The sequence below is a fragment of the Accipiter gentilis genome, chromosome 25, assembly GCF_929443795.1.
Source record: "Accipiter gentilis chromosome 25, bAccGen1.1, whole genome shotgun sequence".
Lineage (NCBI taxonomy): Eukaryota > Metazoa > Chordata > Aves > Accipitriformes > Accipitridae > Astur > Astur gentilis.
This window is the reverse complement of record NC_064904.1, coordinates 9646358-9664593: the sequence shown is the minus strand read 5'-3', so window position 1 is coordinate 9664593 and position 18236 is coordinate 9646358. Positions and strand designations below refer to the sequence as shown.

General features: G+C 36.2%; 1 protein-coding gene across 12 annotated transcripts in view; it reads right to left on the bottom strand.

The window, feature by feature from the left end:
* Positions 1 to 18236, bottom strand: part of EML1 (EMAP like 1) — a 130816-nt gene that overhangs the window by 19553 nt on the left and 93027 nt on the right. For 6 of the 12 annotated variants that reach the window (XM_049828902.1, XM_049828897.1, XM_049828898.1 and 3 more), the window contains 9 exons: positions 17303 to 17331; positions 15828 to 15854; positions 13430 to 13660; positions 12497 to 12626; positions 8188 to 8337; positions 6248 to 6317; positions 4237 to 4347; positions 1744 to 1839; positions 1077 to 1211 (listed from right to left, as the gene is read on the bottom strand). In XM_049828902.1, coding sequence (XP_049684859.1) covers positions 1077 to 1211; positions 1744 to 1839; positions 4237 to 4347; positions 6248 to 6317; positions 8188 to 8337; positions 12497 to 12626; positions 13430 to 13660; positions 15828 to 15854; positions 17303 to 17331 — 979 coding nt within the window. The remainder of the gene's footprint in view (positions 1 to 1076; positions 1212 to 1743; positions 1840 to 4236; positions 4348 to 6247; positions 6318 to 8187; positions 8338 to 12496; positions 12627 to 13429; positions 13661 to 15827; positions 15855 to 17302; positions 17332 to 18236) is intronic. The other 6 variants (XM_049828905.1, XM_049828906.1, XM_049828908.1 and 3 more) reach the window with 2 other exon arrangements.

Here is an 18236-nt window from a genome sequence, read left to right as displayed (position 1 = left end):
GCCCAACTCCCACATAATCCTAAAGGCTTTAAGTATTTAGGAATGGCTGAAGATATAAACAAGCTTTACTGTAATTTTTAACTCCAAAATTAGAGAGTTTGGCTGTAGTGTAAGAATTAAGAAATCATCTCTTGAAAGAATCCTAAGGTTCAGTAGTGGAAACGTTGCTTTGAGACCCTGCATTTGAGATACTGACAGCAAGAAAACAGTGTAATGGGAGAAAAAACATTCACTAGCTAGTAGCTTCTAAGGACACTATTTACAATGTTTGTTGTCTACCAGTGTGTACGGCCTCTTTCTCCCTCAAACTAAGAACTGTTCTCAACTAGGGGCACCACACTTCTCTATCTGGAACAAGCATCGACAATAACAGAGCCATGACATAGGCAGAAATCTGCCCAAGTAGCTTAGATTTTAAAAATGAATGAAAAATAAAACGTAACAAAAATTAAATGCATTATCTCAGTATCTCCTCCTGATTTCACATGAAGTATATTAATTGGCATTGCAAAGTAGTTGTTTTGACTATACTTGTGAGCCATGACTCCACAAGCAGTTAACTAGGCCTTATTAGAGTTATCTGCAGTCACCACCATCCCTCATTTGTGCAGGCAGCTGCTGTAGAGCTTAGTCTATATTTAAGAACAAAACCAAATCAAGACCGTGAAATGAAAATGCTATTTACCAAATAGTGGCCAGCTCAATCTGTATTTGAATTACATATGTGTACGTATCAGAGCAGAACAGAGGAAAAGGGAAGAATATTCATATTCACGTAATTTACGGGGTTTTGCAAGTCTCTACTCTGACAAACTAAAACCCAGCACGAATCACTCTAGGAAGGAACAAAACACTCTGCAAGGAACAAAATGGTAATTGCATTTCAAAATTCATTGTGGAAGGTTTACCCCTGGAAAAGTTCTCTGTGCCATACCATGAATGCTACCCGAGTTTCTGCAAAAATTCAAGTTTAATAATGATCGGTTGTTTTGATTTACTCAAACCTTATTAACCCTTATTTCTGTATGACTGTACCATTACTATAAACATAAAATTAAGGAAATATTTTATTTTACCTCAAATAATCCTTGCTTTTTAATAAGGGAGTTCCCTTCTAGTGTCCAAAAATAAAGGTGTGATTTTCCACAAGTAACTATTATATTTGTATCAGTAGGGTGAAAATCTGCAGCAAATACAGCCTCATTAGAGCACTTGGAAGGAAAAAGAAAAACATTGTATCAAAATTTAAAATTCAAAGAAAACAAAACAGTTTGAAATTGTTCTCTAGTTAGATAAACTGATACTCCTAATACAAGAAAAATTCTGAGCTATTCATTTATTAATGTAGTCTGGAATACTTTCGGTATAAAACTTTGAAGTCGAAAGATTTTATGTTTTTATAAGTTAGCATCAAAAGTTATCCTTCAAAACCATGCCACATAATGAGAAGTTCTACACATAAAAGATTAGTTTAAGACATTTCATTTCTGCACATGCTCCTATCATTGCTGCCTAGACTTTTCTAATCAATTCTAGAATGACAACAATAGGAAAATTTTAAAAAAAACCAAACTACTGGGATAATCTCAACAGAGAGAAAATATTCCCTTTCTTCATGTTCTTTGCCTTTTATAAAGTGAAAGTGTTAAAAAGGCACAAGAAGTTATATATAGAAAGACATTTTATGACAAGAAATCCAGATCTATATACAAGCAAGTAGTACAAAACATCTTATTGCAACACCTTGACGTCTGCCAGCTTTTCTTCTTTCTGCCAGTCCCACACAGAAAGCACGTGGTCATTTGAGTCATCCACGGAGCACAGGCTACTTCCTCCATTCTGAGGCAAAACATGGAAAATATTAATGCATTGCCCAACCAACATGAGAAACATATAAATACATATTCAAAATAATTAAATACTTATGTGTAGGTGAAAATATTTATACATATTTACACTTTGTTATACTTTAGTTATCCCATAGATCTCGATGAAATGTAATAATTTAAAGGGTCATTGAAAAATAGGGTTGAAAAGGGATCTAGAAGAGGAACCCTTGCAAACTGTAGACAAACAGACTATGTCAGGAATGAGGTAGGTATCTCTTTTCAAACACTCAGTAATGGAAATTCCAAAGGCAAACTACACGTCATTACCTATTCTATTAAGAAAGCTTTTCCTGATAATTACATTGAATTTCTTTCTTTGCAATTTAAACCAATTACTTCTTCTCAGATCTGCTATAGACATGGGGAACAATTTTCCTCTTCATATAGGAGTAATGGATTCAAACCAGGGAACGTAGTAAGAAATTAGAAAACAACTTATTCCTGACAGGTGTCTTCTTTATAGTTATGTCTTCTATCAGTCTTTCTAGTCTTAGTGGCCCTAATTCCCGTAGTCCTTCTTCATGCATCATATTTCCTAGACCTTCTCCAGGTGCTACCCATTTTTCTGATGTGGGAATCCAAATACTGGATGAGGAGCTCCAACTGAGACTCTACCTGAACTGAAGGGAGCTGACCAACATCGGTCTCACTAGTGACGGGAACTGCTGTACAATCGTCAGATCTTTTTCTAAACAGTAGCTATCTGGAAGGTACTTTTTGGACCATTTTTCCCAATTTCTTTGGTCTTCATTCCTAGCTGCATGTCTACAGTGGAACAAACCCTCAAGTAATGTCCAACTGCTTTCCAACGCGTTCAAATACGATTTTTGTATCCTGTCGCTCCTGGCATGAGCTACGTTAGCTTTGACTGCAGATGAGCTTGCTGGAACAGACTGAGGCTGTGGTTACACAAGCACTCACTCCTTCAGCAGCAACGCTGACACAAACAGTCCTTCCTCTGCCACCCATAGCACGGCCACTTGTTGCTGTCTCTTGAGCCGAGACTCTGCAAAAGTTTGGGCTATCACAGAGTGAGCCTCTTTGGGGAACAGATCAATTTGGGGGGGGGAGAAGACCCAAGCAAACTCTCCTTCATTTTGCTTATATATGAGGTTGCTTGGTTGTTTTCCTGATGCAACAGGCCCCTAACACTCATCTCGGACACAGCTACAAAAAAACCTGTACCCAGGCAACTCAAGAGGTGGGACAGAGACAGGACTGTGTGGCCAGCCTGAAGAGAGGGCTTTCCAAAATAAGGTAAGCAGTACTGCTATGGGATGGGAAGTGCTGCTTAGGACGAGGCTAAGCCATGCCTGAAATCACAGCATAAAGCAAACTTATTAAACACTTGCTTTCTCCAGCGATACTCCTTTATTAAGTACCTATTTTTTCCTCCAGGGAGATATTTACAGAGTATTTGCTTGCTATTCCTTTTTAATTATCCTTCAAAAGCTGATCTTGAACTGTGTTGGCTTTTACCTTTGTATTCTCAACCAGCTCCCCCAATTCACTCCTCTCTTCTCTGCTTTCTGTAAAATATGTCATCAATAGATTTCAAATGTTTGTGGAAACTGAAGTACAATTTGCCTAGGGAATACACCATTTAGTCCTCTCCTTTTTAAAAATGCTGTCAAGACAATCAGACACCACCACATACACGGCTTACAGATTCTGTTCTACACAGAGTTTTTAGACTTGTGCGTGTCAGGTTACAGACTCATGTTTTTATATGGTACTTGAACACTGCCTATGTCATCTTTTTTTTTTTTTACCTCCCTGATAGCCTAGAGTTCAAAGGATGGTGCCAAGAGGCTAACAACAGGATTCTAATTCTTTACCATCCTTTATGCAGATGCCTTTGCTGCTTTCAAGCCAAAGATTTTGCTTCTCCTATGGGAGCTCCAATTTTTTAAATCTAAAATCAGTGGTACAGGCCATTGTAAAGGTCTTTCATCAGTCATTCTTAGGCACAGTGAGGGGGTTAAAAGATGCGGAGAGACTAACTGTCTTATGTAGGGAGAAACACAATGGGATGACTAAAGAGAAGAAGTAAGGACACTGAAATTTCAAGAACACAAGTACTTCTGCAACTGCTTGTCCCTGAAGAAATTAATTGCATTTTATGGTAAACATACAATAGACCTCTGAGACTGCTGAGACATTGGTAACTTTAATAGCAACATAAACTGTTGGAAACAATTGGTTTGTAAGCATTCCTCCTCTAAAGAGGAAGCTGAGAGAAAAGACAGCTTGGAAGTTTATTTTGGTCAAGGAAGCTAAATTTGAAAGACTTCAAAGACCTGTTCAGAGAACATTCTTAAAATGACTATTCATTTACTTTACTTACAGATTTAGAAAAAGCAATGCAAGTGACAGCTCGGTCAAAAAAACCCATTCCGATGACATGCAGTGTATTCAGAGTTACAGAATCCCAGACACGCACGTGTGGTGGCAATTGCTATAAAATAGACACAGAAAAAACAGCTGAGACAGTGGTGGCAAAAACCACCAGGATTTAAAAAAAATGAGAATGCATCCAAAAAAACCCATTTTATCACAATTTAAGGTGTGAAAATTACCAGAACTTCTCTAGAGTCACCCATGTAAGCACAAATACAATACAAATGATTTGCTGATTACTGTGCCTAGGACCAATATCTGGAACTGGCTATCCAGAGCATACAGCACGGCAGGTCTCACTGATCTCAGTTAGTTCACTGAAGTTAATGGGCACTTGAGTCATTCTTCATTAAGTGAAAATTGTTGATGACCTTGCAACCTGGGACTTACAGGTAGGTCCAGGATCATCAGTTTGAACTCTAGCAACCGAGATAATTCTGGTCAATGTCAAACAGCAAGTGCAAAAAGAAGCTTAAGAATTTCTAAAATGTAATGAATTTCAATGTCATGAAAACGGCCGTGGAAAAGAACTGTATCTTCAGACTCTTTTTCACAACTGTAAGCGGAACTAGATTGCTTTTTGTATATAAAACTGAAGGTATACATAATGGCCCAAGATCAACTCCCTTTGAAAGCTACGTGGTTCCCCGTCCCCCCCCTCTGCCTTGGATTGCTGCATCGCAGAGAGCTCCCCCCAGCACAGTGCAGACAGAACTGCTTCTCAAGGCCACTAGAGGGCAATCCCAGGAAGTACTTGCTGATCAAGGTTTGTTTTAAAAATAGGTAGGGGTTTAACAGTTTAACACAGCAGCATCAACCTTTGCAGGAAAACAAGGGCCATGTTTTATTTCCCCTTTCTTCCCTGTCCTTTCAAATTAAAAGAACATGTTTTATTGCAATATCAGAAAAAAAAGCAAGAGCCATCAGTCTTTCTTGCTCATACGTAGTGAAACTGCCCTTTAAATATATAAAAAAAAAAATCAAGGCCATCCCAGTACGTGTTATGTAAATGGCTTTTATATAAGCTTACCTATATATCACATTCCCCTCAAGCATAGACATCAAACCTTTAGATTTTATTTCACAAATACAATGGAAATTGTATTTATGAAGTTAAAAAATAAATACCAGACATTTCTCCAACACACAATAAAAATTAATAGTTTATGTTACTCAACCAAGTTATCTTTACATAAACGTTATATTGCATAAATGGGATTTTGTTTTCCTCATTTAAAGTAGTTAGCATATAGATAATCCCTTTTTATCCTAAAATTCTTCTTTGACATCTACCAAAAACTTTGCAATACTTTGGCTGTGACATCAGCTGCATACTCTGATGAGTAACTTTTTCCTCATGCTCTTCCTGCCTCTGCTTGTACCCATTTCTTCTCACTTGTCTTAGCTCTTTGGAGCAATGTTCATCGTACTGCATTTAAACAAATTCCTAGCCTACAGCTAAGCTTTACGATAATACAGGTAATAATAGAGAGAAAAATATTCTTGCCTAGATGATGGCAAGAGTAAGCAATTTTTTTTCAGCAAACAACCCAAAGCCATTCTTATTTGTCCTTTGGTTTTGGTAGCTGTGGTCAGAAAGGAAGTTGTACACTGCACAATTTAATCTCTGCTGCTTCTCTGCCTTTTCCTTGCATCCATCTGCCCTCTCAGGTCTCCTCTGTAGCCTCATCCTTCCGCATCTCTTTTGGAGACCAGCTCCAAATTTACCTTCAGTCTGTGTAAATAATGGAACCAGAAACCACTCACCACTCTTGATAATGGAACTGGGTAATTTTGATAGTGCGCAATAGGCACTCTCAAATTAAGTTTTGCTTGCCTTCAGCCCTAAAATGTAAGACCAATTTAACTGCAATGTGAAAAGAATGTAGCATGTATCTTCTTAGTAACATATTCTTACGAAACAGAAGCAACTATACGTCAGCAAAGGGGTCACTCACTTTTCCATCCTTGGATGTCCCTGCAACTTGACCTGTTGCTATAGTGATCCTATCAGGATGGACGGCCAGGCTAAAAAAAAAAAAAAGAAAAGAAAGGGAGGTCAAACGTAAAGCCATTTATTATCTATTTCATCAAACTTTTATATGACCTTGTAATACATAGCCCTACTTTAGCATATATCAAACGAGCACCAGTCTCACTCATGTTGGGATTCATCTCACCTAGATTTAAATGATTGCAGTGTATAAGGAGTTTATGATTTGCGCAAGTTACTTAACTTCAGTTATCTCTAATAAGAGGTTGCAGAGATCTGCTCAGTATAGTCAACGCTGTCTAGTGACAACCCTCCAGAGCAACATATGTATCTACTCAAATATTGCTCTTCAGACTATACTGACCAGATATTCAGTGACTTTTATAGGGAGATACCAACTTCTCTCTAATACTTTTCAAAAGGTAAAAAAAGGCCTTTAGTAAGTAAGAACAGGATACAGAAATTAGGAGGTTTGATTCTAAAATTAAAACTGAGATTTAAAAAACTGTGATCAATGTTAACTGATGTCTCTAAGAAAAAGCAACCTAAAATTTGTATTCAAGCCTGGAGGACAGCCTATTTTTGCCCTATATCCTCTCAATTCTTTTTTCACTGCAGCTGCTTTGCATACAGTTCTACAGGCCAAGTGCCCTGCAAAATGAACAGTGGCGATAATTCATCCAGCTTTGTAATGCCGAAAGGTATCTTCTTTCCAATGAACCTGAAAGCTTTGAAATATCTAGTCAGAAAATTTGAAAGAAAGAAATGAAATGGAACAGATCCAAGTTAAAATCTCCTTGTAAAACAACTAGATTATACAAATAATTCAATTTTATGAAGCATGCTCACAATGCAACCAGATTTTGTAATCAGGTCTGGTTTTGGCTTTGAGGGACAACAGGTGATTCATAATGCTTAATCTAAAGAAGGGATGCCAAACTCGTTTCATACATTAGGGCACTTCAGATAATCCAGGTTCTCTTTTTCAGCTACACTCTGCAAACAGACAGATATCATCAAGATAAACCATATGTTTATTTAGATTTCTATTTAACAATACTGATATTTCCTGATACCTAGTATCCTCTAATCTTCAACACAGCTGAATCACTTTGAAGCCCAAGCTGGCATGCCTGCATGGCAGCAGACTAACCAGGCTGCTCAGGGCTAGTTCACAGGGTATCTACCATGACATGTGTGAAGACCACAAATGACATTAAAACTGTTTTGTTGGTTAGACTGAACCTAAGGGACCTGTATCTGGCACCCAGACCCAGGTAAAGATGAGTAATTCAATCCTATTCAAAAAGGGGAAGGCAAAGAGTCTAAAGAAGTTGTTAATGTTAAACCATCCTAAAAACAGAGTAATGAAAATGAGTAGATCTATAGATTATGTCATATTTCTACTTTTCTGTATTCTCAATGTAAAAAGTATATTTGTTATGGAAAATAAATTTTCTCAACTAAATACAAGGAGAAAATGTTAGCAACTGAGAGAAAAAAGCAGAATCTTGAAGAACATCAATACAGCAACTGCATATAGGCACATCCAAACTAGGTAGCACAGCACATACAGCAGCCCAGACTTCAAGGCAGGTTTCACAAGCAAACCCAGGCTCTGTTAGGGACACGTTTGGATATCCTCAGGTCTGTGCCATCACACCCTGACAGCAGTTGCTTCATGTGCTGACTGGATAGAGCTACAACAGACATTTGACATCCTTATCATGACTACAGTCAGACCTTCATTTGATTGTGCAAAGGCACTGTCAGGCATAAGGACCCAACCTATGCACGGCTTAGAATTTTCATGAGTTGAATTTTCAAAACTACTTTAAAAGAACACAACATTACCTCCCAAATATTGTTTGATGAAGAAAAAAGAAGGGTTATTAGATGACTTACCACTTCACATCATCATTATGACCAGTGTAATGTCTCTGAAGTTGCTCTTCAACATTGAATAACACAACTACAGATGCGATGAAATACACGGTTTCACCCGTTGGAAGAAGATAGAGATTACTGCGACAGTCCCGACCCCTATAACCATAGCTAGCATGTTGGTCAAGCTACAATAACATTATCTACCAATTAAGAATGTTAAAAATAAGGAAAAATGAACTGGATTTTCTGCCCCTCTATTTCCTTAAGTTGGCATCTCTTGCCTTGAGCACAGCTTTATCACTTGACAGCCTTCAGAACTCCCTCCCTTACTACAGTAGACAGCTAAAGCGTTTCACACACTCTGAGTTACTGAAAACCTACATATCCTACAGAAAATACATGGTAAAGAAGATGGGAGTTTGTAGACATACTATCCCTTTAGTATCCTCTGGAATCTGCTAAATACCAGACTAAGGCGGTATTAATTTTGTCCCAAGTGTATTTACTATTTACACTGCTTGACTAATTAAACTAAAAATTTAGACTTTATGGAAACACTAGTAAGTCATTCAGTACATCTCCCTGCATTACGTTAGGACTGATTCCATTATCCTGTGTGCAGGTTGATTGATTTCATTATTCTGGGCATTACCAGCCAGATGGATATGAAACCTTAAAAGGGTTACATCATCTGTTCCCATTTATTTTTGTAGTATTTAAAAGGCAGTGGCCCAAATTCTGATGCTAGTCATATCAACACTAATCTAAAATCAATCTAATGAAATAACTGGAATTAATCCAGAAATAATCTCATTTAGACTGAATGTTAATTCAGCCAAATTATGTAGTTTTATTCTTCTGAAGAGTCATTAGGGACTACAACTATTTTGGCTTTCATTTTTTATGGGAACAGAAAGAAACAGCATTAGAAGAATCTTGGCAAAACAGAAGTGTATTCTAATTCAGTCAATATGGAGAAACTGGCTGTGATAAATATATGGGGAGGTACTGAAAGCCCTATTATATAATATTAAAAAGATACTTGTGCACTATTGTCTACGGTCAATGATAACCCAGTCAAACTAAAATACTCCAGTTAACATCATCCAAGAAGTAAGGTCAATAGTCATCTTCTAAAATAGGAATTTAAGTAACAGCTTGCTGATTTTTCCTAATAAATGCAATAGAAGTAGTGCTGCATATACAACCATCAAAATGTCCATTCAAAAACACAGCTTTTGGACTCCCGAACTGAAATATTTCATCCAAAGTTCCTTCAAGTTTCAGACATTAAAATTTGAAGACAGGAAAACAACCAGTATCTTCAAATTACAAAGCATTTACTATCAATTTTGAATCTGTCTGTAAAGATTAGAGTAACCACTACAGATTGCTGGACAATGCTTTATTTGTTTATATTTATTTTTCTCTATGAGGCCAGATACCGTTACCAACTGAAGCCAACATAGAATTTCCCTAGTTCAACAATGTATAATCAAGTTTATAATGAACTAGCAGTTGAAGTTAGTGTAAGGAATTTAACTTTTTTTAAAAAGTGAAGTAAAAGCATTATACAGACATTCATAAGGAACAAATCTCTGTGCATAAAAATAGCTATTAAGTGGGAAAGATTACATTCTTTAGGGAAAATCTCCTTTCTTTATGATTCTTCCTGTGGGGAACAATGCTGCATTCAACCGTTCACATGATTGCTGTTGTCAAACACTCAGTTTCTTTGTGTCAGCCTATTTTCTCAGATGTAAACTCCTGGGGTTGATCTCTCCTTCTCCTCACTGTTTCCCACACTCAGATTCAGTGGCTTCAACTTGGATTTGGAGAGTTGGCACTTCAGGGAATGTTATCTTGACCTTTTTTTTTTTTTCCACTTGGCCTGCAGCTTTTGTTTCAAACCTCCTGCTTGCCAAGCGAGCTGGTCTCAAACAGATCTGTGCAGACCACCGCTCCCTCCCTGATGTCCCCAGTGCCGATTTCTCACTCGGGTTTTACCACCTCTGCTCCAGCCCTCCCTCAGGCTTCATCACTCAGCATTTTTGTTTCTTCATGTCTGAATATATCTGATGTGGTCTGAACCTTTTTCAGCTTACCCAGCCACCTGCTAACACAACTGTAAAACCCCTTTATGGTTCAGGTATGCCCTGAAATCTACATACATTAGATTTTCTTCTTTCTGTTTCTCATCATAGTCTGCTCTGCCCTTTCCATTTATCCACCTCACCTGCAATATCTTGTTTCTCTACCGCCATTCTTACACAAGAAAGCATTTCTGGCTGTAATCCCACAGCCAGGCTGATCTCTCCGCTCCAAAGATGCTTTCTCCTACTCCAGCTCTGTTACCCTCCAATCAAACAGCTCAGCTTCTCCAACTTAACAGGAATGAATGCCTGCAACACTGGGTGGTTTTCTGCTGTCTTTGTCTTTCTCCTTAAATTACTTTAAGCTCCTGCTCCCAGCTTTTCTTCTCATCATTATAGTCTGTATATTGGGCATAATCAGCTCTTTTTTTTTTTTTTTTTTTTTTTTTTTTTTTTAAAGTCTTTCATATACCTAGTCATTGGTGTAACTTTTAAGCATGGATATCATGACTGGGTTTAACAGCAAAGAAATTAAAATCTGAAAAAGCTAGCACAGTAGTTTTGGAAAAATATGCATCCTCCTCAGTAACCATTTAGGGTTAGTTAGATCACTTTATTAATTCATACCTTTTTTTATTCACAGACAACCTTTATATATAGGATTCTGCTGGGTATACAAACACACACCTGGAAGGACATATGAATACTCGAACTAAAAATAATACTCCATCTGGCAAACATTCAGTCATTTAAGTAAGCTTAAGTGAGAAACTAAGGAGAGCGAAATCATGACCTACTCTAATTATAATTTCTTATAATAGTCTGAAATATTAACTTCGCCTTCCACCTACACACTGCTAATGACAATCTGGTTTTTGTGGTTGGGTTTTTTGTTGTTTCAGCAAGCATCCTAATACCTTCTCCCATATCATCCTTAGGCCCCCTAAGCAAGGGGCACCTTACAAGTATAAAAAGAAGTCATTCAATTCTATTGTGATATATGGTGAGAGCCTGTACAACAGATTGTAAAATGCTGCAAGCAGTATTTAGCACTCTAATTTCAGGTCTTTTATTAACTTTGTGGATTTGGGGGGGGTTTAACTCATCTTCAGTTATTTCTGTATGCATTATCTATGCAGTTCCAGCAGAGTGGGGTAGAACCCACAAGCTCAGCTGCAACAGGAATAATAAGAATGGTTACTAAATCTGTCATTAATCTCTTGTGAATACAATGGGACTTTTGGAAACTCTCTGTGTGTATTCTGAAACCACATGCAGTTCTATTTATACAACTTCGAAAAAGACTATATGAAGCCTGTCGTCTTTTTTATGAAGACAAAGCAACTTCCTATTTGCACTGTTTGGGACCCCAAAAAAGTCTTTTTCTTAAAATAGAAAACCTTATGAAGACTTCATCTCTGTAAAGATAGCGGATATTACAAGTAGATTCAGATCTTGTTGTGTTTATATTTTATCTTAAATCATCTATTACATATACTAAGATTATACAAAAATGAAATGTCATTTCTTTTTTTCAATAAAGAATATATTTTCTCATTATATTTAAACATGAAATGTGAAAATTTCTGTATGTAATGAAACACTGATTTCTTTCAAGTTAGAATTCTGTAATTATGTCCACTCACAGAAGTCAGTGGAAAATTCTGGTTGTTCACTCTTTATGGTGCTTAAACACAGTTAAAATCTAAATTCAAACATTATTTTATATATGATATCTTGTGAATTTTATTGCTAAGCACCTATCAGTTGCAAAGTGCTATTCAATTCCGGGCTTATTCAAGTACTGAAGTTGATGATAGCATCCTCTAAAGGACAATAGTACACATTTTATAAAACACAGTTTAAAATGATAAATTACTGCTGAGAATGAGCAAAAAAACCCTGAGCTTGTTTTATGCATACTGTAATTAATAATCACAGCTCACTACATTCTTACAATATGCCTAGTTTAATCTTTAGCTCATTAGCATGCTTCAGACTTAACCTTCAGGCAACATTTAAGCAACATCTTTCTTTAAGCTGCCACCCTGTACTTCACAAGGTACAGAACAGCAGCCTCAAGAAATTAACACCTATTTTCAATGGAATGTCGTTTCACTAATGAAATTAACCTTATGATCTTAATTCTGCTATACTTTAGCTCAAAAAATTATTTAAAACAAATAATTAAGAAATTATTAATTTCCAGTAGTGCTCTAGCGCAGAAAGGATACACCCATTCCAGTTTAAGCCTCTTGGCTGGTAGTTCTACTTTTGCTTCCAAATTGTAAGATTCCACTTGCTCTTTGGGCATGTACATGGTAACAGGACGTCCACGAAGAAACATTTTTACGTATCCTTCCTCTACAAAAGGTCAGAAATGTTTCATGTTACACAAAAAAACCCATCAGTGGAGAACTCCAGTGTTCCTCCATCCCTTCCCACTTAACAGTTTGGTGCATTACGGTTAAAGAACGACATGCAATCTCAAACTTAGAAATTAAGCAGGGTTTTGGTTTTTTTCCTAAATCAGAATCACTAAGCAGAATTTTTTTTTAACATACAAAGTCCCTTTTTCCTCTAAATATTTTGAGCAGCAGAATTAGAACTAAACAATGTCATGAAGAACTACAAAACTGAAAGGACTGAAATAGAAACCTTTTTCTGTGAAAAATAACGTTACAATATTACGTTTTTTAAATGTTAAAAATGAAGGGGAAAACATCAAAGATTACAATTAACGCAGAAATGCCACTTAAAATTAATTTTATTTTTTAATCAATATTTACAGTTGAGCATCAGCATCTAAAGTATTTTCCAACACTCAGTCGCATTCTTTGCATCTCAGTGTAAAGATATGCTTTACACTTGATACAGTGTTAGAGATACATTCGAAATAAGGAACACAAACAATTAGTAAAAGGAATCATGCTGATGTACATGCAGAAAAGATATGTGCTTTAAGAATTACTAAACATTGAAAAAGGAATGACAACATTGACAGCACATTAAAAGAAAGGAAAATGACATACAGGAGAGAAGCTACAAAAACTGAATTGGCTGACAGAAGTAAACATTTCTAGAAGAAATACTAAATGTGTTGAACTGGTAAGAAATATTTTTGGGGGAGAGAAGCAGGGATTAATAACAGATCTGGAAGTACTGACTTGGGGACTTCATGGGGCTTATAAAACTAGGAGATCTGGGAAATGCCATGAAGGTCTGACTAGGACTTTTGGGAACTGGCAAGGCCAAAGTGGGTGTCCTGTGAACTTCTGGTGAAGTTTGTCCAGATTCAGAACGTGCTGGCTCTTGCTGCTCCATCGGCAGATCAAGGGGTTCAGCCTTGTTCTCATGCGAATCAAGCAGTTTTGGAGTCAGTGACATCTGTAGAGTTACTAGACAGAATAATCGTGGGCACAGAGGAAATGGAAGGGCAGAAGTAACAAAATCATGTAAATGAAAAAAAATTATACAATTTAGGACTGTTAAAATTATGCTATGAATTGTTAAGTATCAATACAACTATAGCATTATTTTTTTAATTTGAAAACTAAGGCTTTATTTTAATTGGAAATATGCATATGCTACAAATCCTGACTAAATGAATAAAAATTATTGGTTGAACAAATAAACATCATAGCTATGCTGTATTACCTAAATATATGTGTATTTTGCCTTTAGACTAATTCATTTGGGAAAGAGATCTACCTGATCTGTCGCAGTAAAGTTACAGCTAGGGCTCTCTAGCTTCATTTACAGAAATCATACATATAATGAAAACAACAGAAAACTGAATGCTAAAAAGAAGCAATAATAATGCTGAAATAATGGTGACAGATGGTTGGAGCTTAAGATGCCTGTTAAAGTGCTAGAATACTGGAATTGTTTTTAAAAATCTACTCCAATAGATCTGTACTGGAAAATAAAATATAAGGGTAGAGCATTAAATAGCAGAGCAATACAGCACTATTTGTATGCACATGCAGCGTCTATTTAATGAGCTTGAACCACATGCCAATACTATTGATACTGGTGCACTGGAAGCCAATAGATTTTCAGCAGCGACAACCACAGACTGTGCTTATCAGAGGCTGAGAATGAACAAAAGTTTAATTCATTGAACCGCTAGTCTCACCTGAAACTTATGGGACTCACAGAACTTGCATTTAGCCATCTACAGTGCAAGTATTTGACCTAATCACTCGAAACTCCTTTTTAGGGTAAATAGGGAGAAACAGGTACTTTTGGACAAATTAATCACGTTTTAAAGCAGATGTCCAAAAGCAAATATAGTAAATTATACCAAGTATAATATAGCAAGTGTATAAATTGTGCCTTCGGAATGCCTCTCTCTCTCTCTACTAACTATAAAGAGGAACTTAGGCTCACCAGGTCAGGCACAGAAATACATACTGTGTATTTATTTCTAACTTTTGGTAATATTAATTCCATCTGTAGTCATTTTTGTCAGTAATCCAAACGTATTATCTACATAATCAATCTACACCCCTTTCTTCGTACTTTTCTTAACTAAGTTTTTAAGACAGCAAAGTTCTAAATGTGAAGATATAGATGTAAAGACAGACAATCATCAAACTACAAAGACAGACCAGTGGTGAGACTTCTAGACAAATGTATCTTTTACATCTGCAATTTTGTAAATTTGAAATTGTCACTGAAAGTAACTGCAAAAATTAAGTTACTGAACTGAAATAAGAAGGCATGTGAATGCTAGTAGGATCTGCAAAGGAGACCACTACTGATTGCAGGCATAAAATTGTACAAGGAATACACAGAGGCAGAGACTCTCTAAAAGACTTTGCCTTGAGAACAAACATTCTTTGCTTTGTTCAATTTTAGATTTGTTGCAAAGCTGAAAGATGCTGATTAGTGGAAAAACTGTTAGGATTTAGCAATGTCTAAAAAGCAAGACAAATCTGTGATTATATCACAGATATAAACATGCATCAAAAATGTGCATATTTACACTACAGTTTAACTAAAGCTTTAGAAAACAATATGGTATGTTTACCAAATGTAACTCTGCTTTATGACATTGACCGAAAAGCACTGAGAAATTAGTTGGAGGCCTAGGTCTGTTTATTCAACAGAAAAATCTACAGTCTACTCAGTAAGAAAAAGCAAGGGAAAAACCAAGGCTTCTATAATCATGTTAGGCTAACAGCAAAACAGCCAACAAAGGGGCAGATTCTATACAAGTTTCAGTAGAAGTGCAGAACACCATTTCAAACACAGTGAACATCCATGTGTTGCCATATAGCTCTCTCAACATATTTTTCTAATTCAAATTCTTCTGAAAAAGTCCACAGGAATCTAAATTATAACCCATTATTATTATTATTAAAGTACACCTGAGGGTTATAATTCAATAGACTGTATAATAGATGGTATAATATTTCTTGTTTCATTCAAAGGAACTAGGAAAGTTTTAACATTGCAAAAATGCGCGCACATTAGAAAATAGCTGTTTATACTTTGAGCTTTTATCCCACCAGTACCATTTTGCTTCGAGAGCTATGAGGTTTTGGAAGTGAAACCTACCTTTGCAGTGTGTCACACGGCGCTTCCCTTGTGATTACAGAGACAGAGACAGAAGGGCTAGATAAAGATGTGTTTGAATACAATAAACTCACTAAATACCTGCTCTACCGAATGTCCAGTAGTATTCTGCTGGAGGCTAACCTGGTGCTTAACAAAACACTGAGCCATACTCCATGCCATACGTTGAGTAATGACAGTCAAAATCCTCTTCCTCCAGCTAGGGGTTCTGTTTAGTTCTTCTATCATTAAAATACTAGCTTAAGCTCTATTATGCAACTACATGCTTAAAGTAAGTAAAATACCAAGTATAACTTTCTTAGAAAAAAAACATTAATTTCAGCAGGAATTTTGTCCAGGTGAGAAGGGTAGAAGTAGTGTCACATCTGTTTAATTACTGATCTTTATCTACAGGGAAAGTGTCAGATGAAAAATTATTCCAAATACCTTTGCTTACATGGTGCAAAGGAAGGAGAAATGTTACACAAGAAAAATATATTCTGTGTGAATCAGAAATTTTCTTTTTCTAAACCAACAGTTTTCATGAAAGGAACATGAACTGTGATTGTATTATCACAAGAGACTTAAGTACATACTTAGTTTTATACATTATTCAGTTCAAAATCAATTACACTGAACTTTGAAGTATAGCTTATGAGCTTTGTTGGATCAATCAGCGCAGTAAACAAAAGATTTTCTACTTTTTCAGCTTAATGTATGATTACTGTCACAGAACTATACCCAAAAATAATATGATACATCTGATAAATCAACAGGGCTTTTTCCTTCCTTATTGTTTTAAAAGAAAGATTTTATTTTAGTGTCCTTGGTTTTTCAGAACAAAAATAAATGTTTTATATACTATTCAGCTTCATACCTTTATCAAGACTGTTCAAAAGTTTGTAACTGTCTAATGACAAGGACAAACTCTGCTTTCACTTATACCTACAATTTCACTTTCAAAATCTTTTTGTAGGGATAATACATAAGCAGGAAAAAATTTAAGTGATTTTCAAATTAAAGATAGACTTCCAAAACTGTAGTAACAAAACACCTTTTTATTTGTCATTTGACAAATTTTATTACAAGGCATTGGGACAGATGTGGCATTCTTTAACAGTAGTTGAGGGCTCCCTTTTATGACTAAATTAACATGACAGCATCATAGCTGGAACTTGGCATATGCTTTAATTAACAAAACCTTAATAGTGCTTTGAAAGGGAAGACATACTTGGGGTAAGAAGATACAGCCTTTTTCTTTGCCTTCTTACGAAGAATTCTAAGTGTAAAATAAAACCTATTGGACCAATAAAAACTCGAGCAAACTGATCAACTTTTTAAAAATATGTCAGCAGCAGCCTGTATCATGTTCAGATTCCCATACCAGTTTCTAGGCATCCACGGGGGGTGGGGTGGAGGGGAATAATCTATTGTGTTATCACAGTTGTTATTTGCTTAAAAATTTTAAAAGTTCCTACCTGCACTGAACATCGGTTCCTTGGGTTTGCTGTGAAAATAATGAAGAAATTTCTATTTTGAATAGCATGCACATACAGTCTGCACATATAAAGGTATCAATATAATATAAAATTAAAAAAATAAAAGATATTTTATATTTTTTTGTGTGTACATATAAATAAAAATACTTTTTCAATTCAATTATTTACAAGGTAAATCCCCAGACAGACACAGTTAAAACCAGTATACATTGTGGCTTCTTGATGGCAGATGTTAAAACTTTTACATTCAATTCTCCTTACATTCTCAAAACTATAGATTTTCCTCCACTAACTACAAAATCCTCTTCTTCTGCAAAATTAGTCCAGTTATGAGCAACTGCATCAGTTTTGGTTTCCAGTCAGTGAGATTTGTTACTCTAAAGCAGTCTACAACTATAATAAAAAGTTAGGAATATATTCTTAACTACACCTCTCTGCATATGTGGAACAGGGGGGGCTACATGCATATCAGTGCATGTATGGATGTTCACTTACTTCATGGCTTTGTTCTCTCTGGATTTAAGGAGCAAACCAAAGTTTGAATCCTGCTTTTACAAAGAGTTCACATAAAACATGGAACTGCCCAATTGCTTCTCAGTGAATGACAGTACTAGGTAAAACCCAGAAAGCACATATCCATCATGATTAAAGAGTCTTTTTCTCACTGCACTGCTGCCTGGAAGACAACCTGAAATTAATTTGTCTTTTTGTCTTGAGAAAATATTTGGCAAAACTTGAGGGGAAAATACATGGAAGTGTGTGGAGAAGTAAGAGGCAGAAAAGCTGCGGGGCTCTCTGGATTGGACTACCCTGGCCAGAAGGAAGCAATCTTTTTCACAAAAAGCCAGTCATTTGTTTTCTTTGTCCTTTGCCCCTGTATAATCAGGCTTGAGGGTGTTGTTTCTGATGAAAC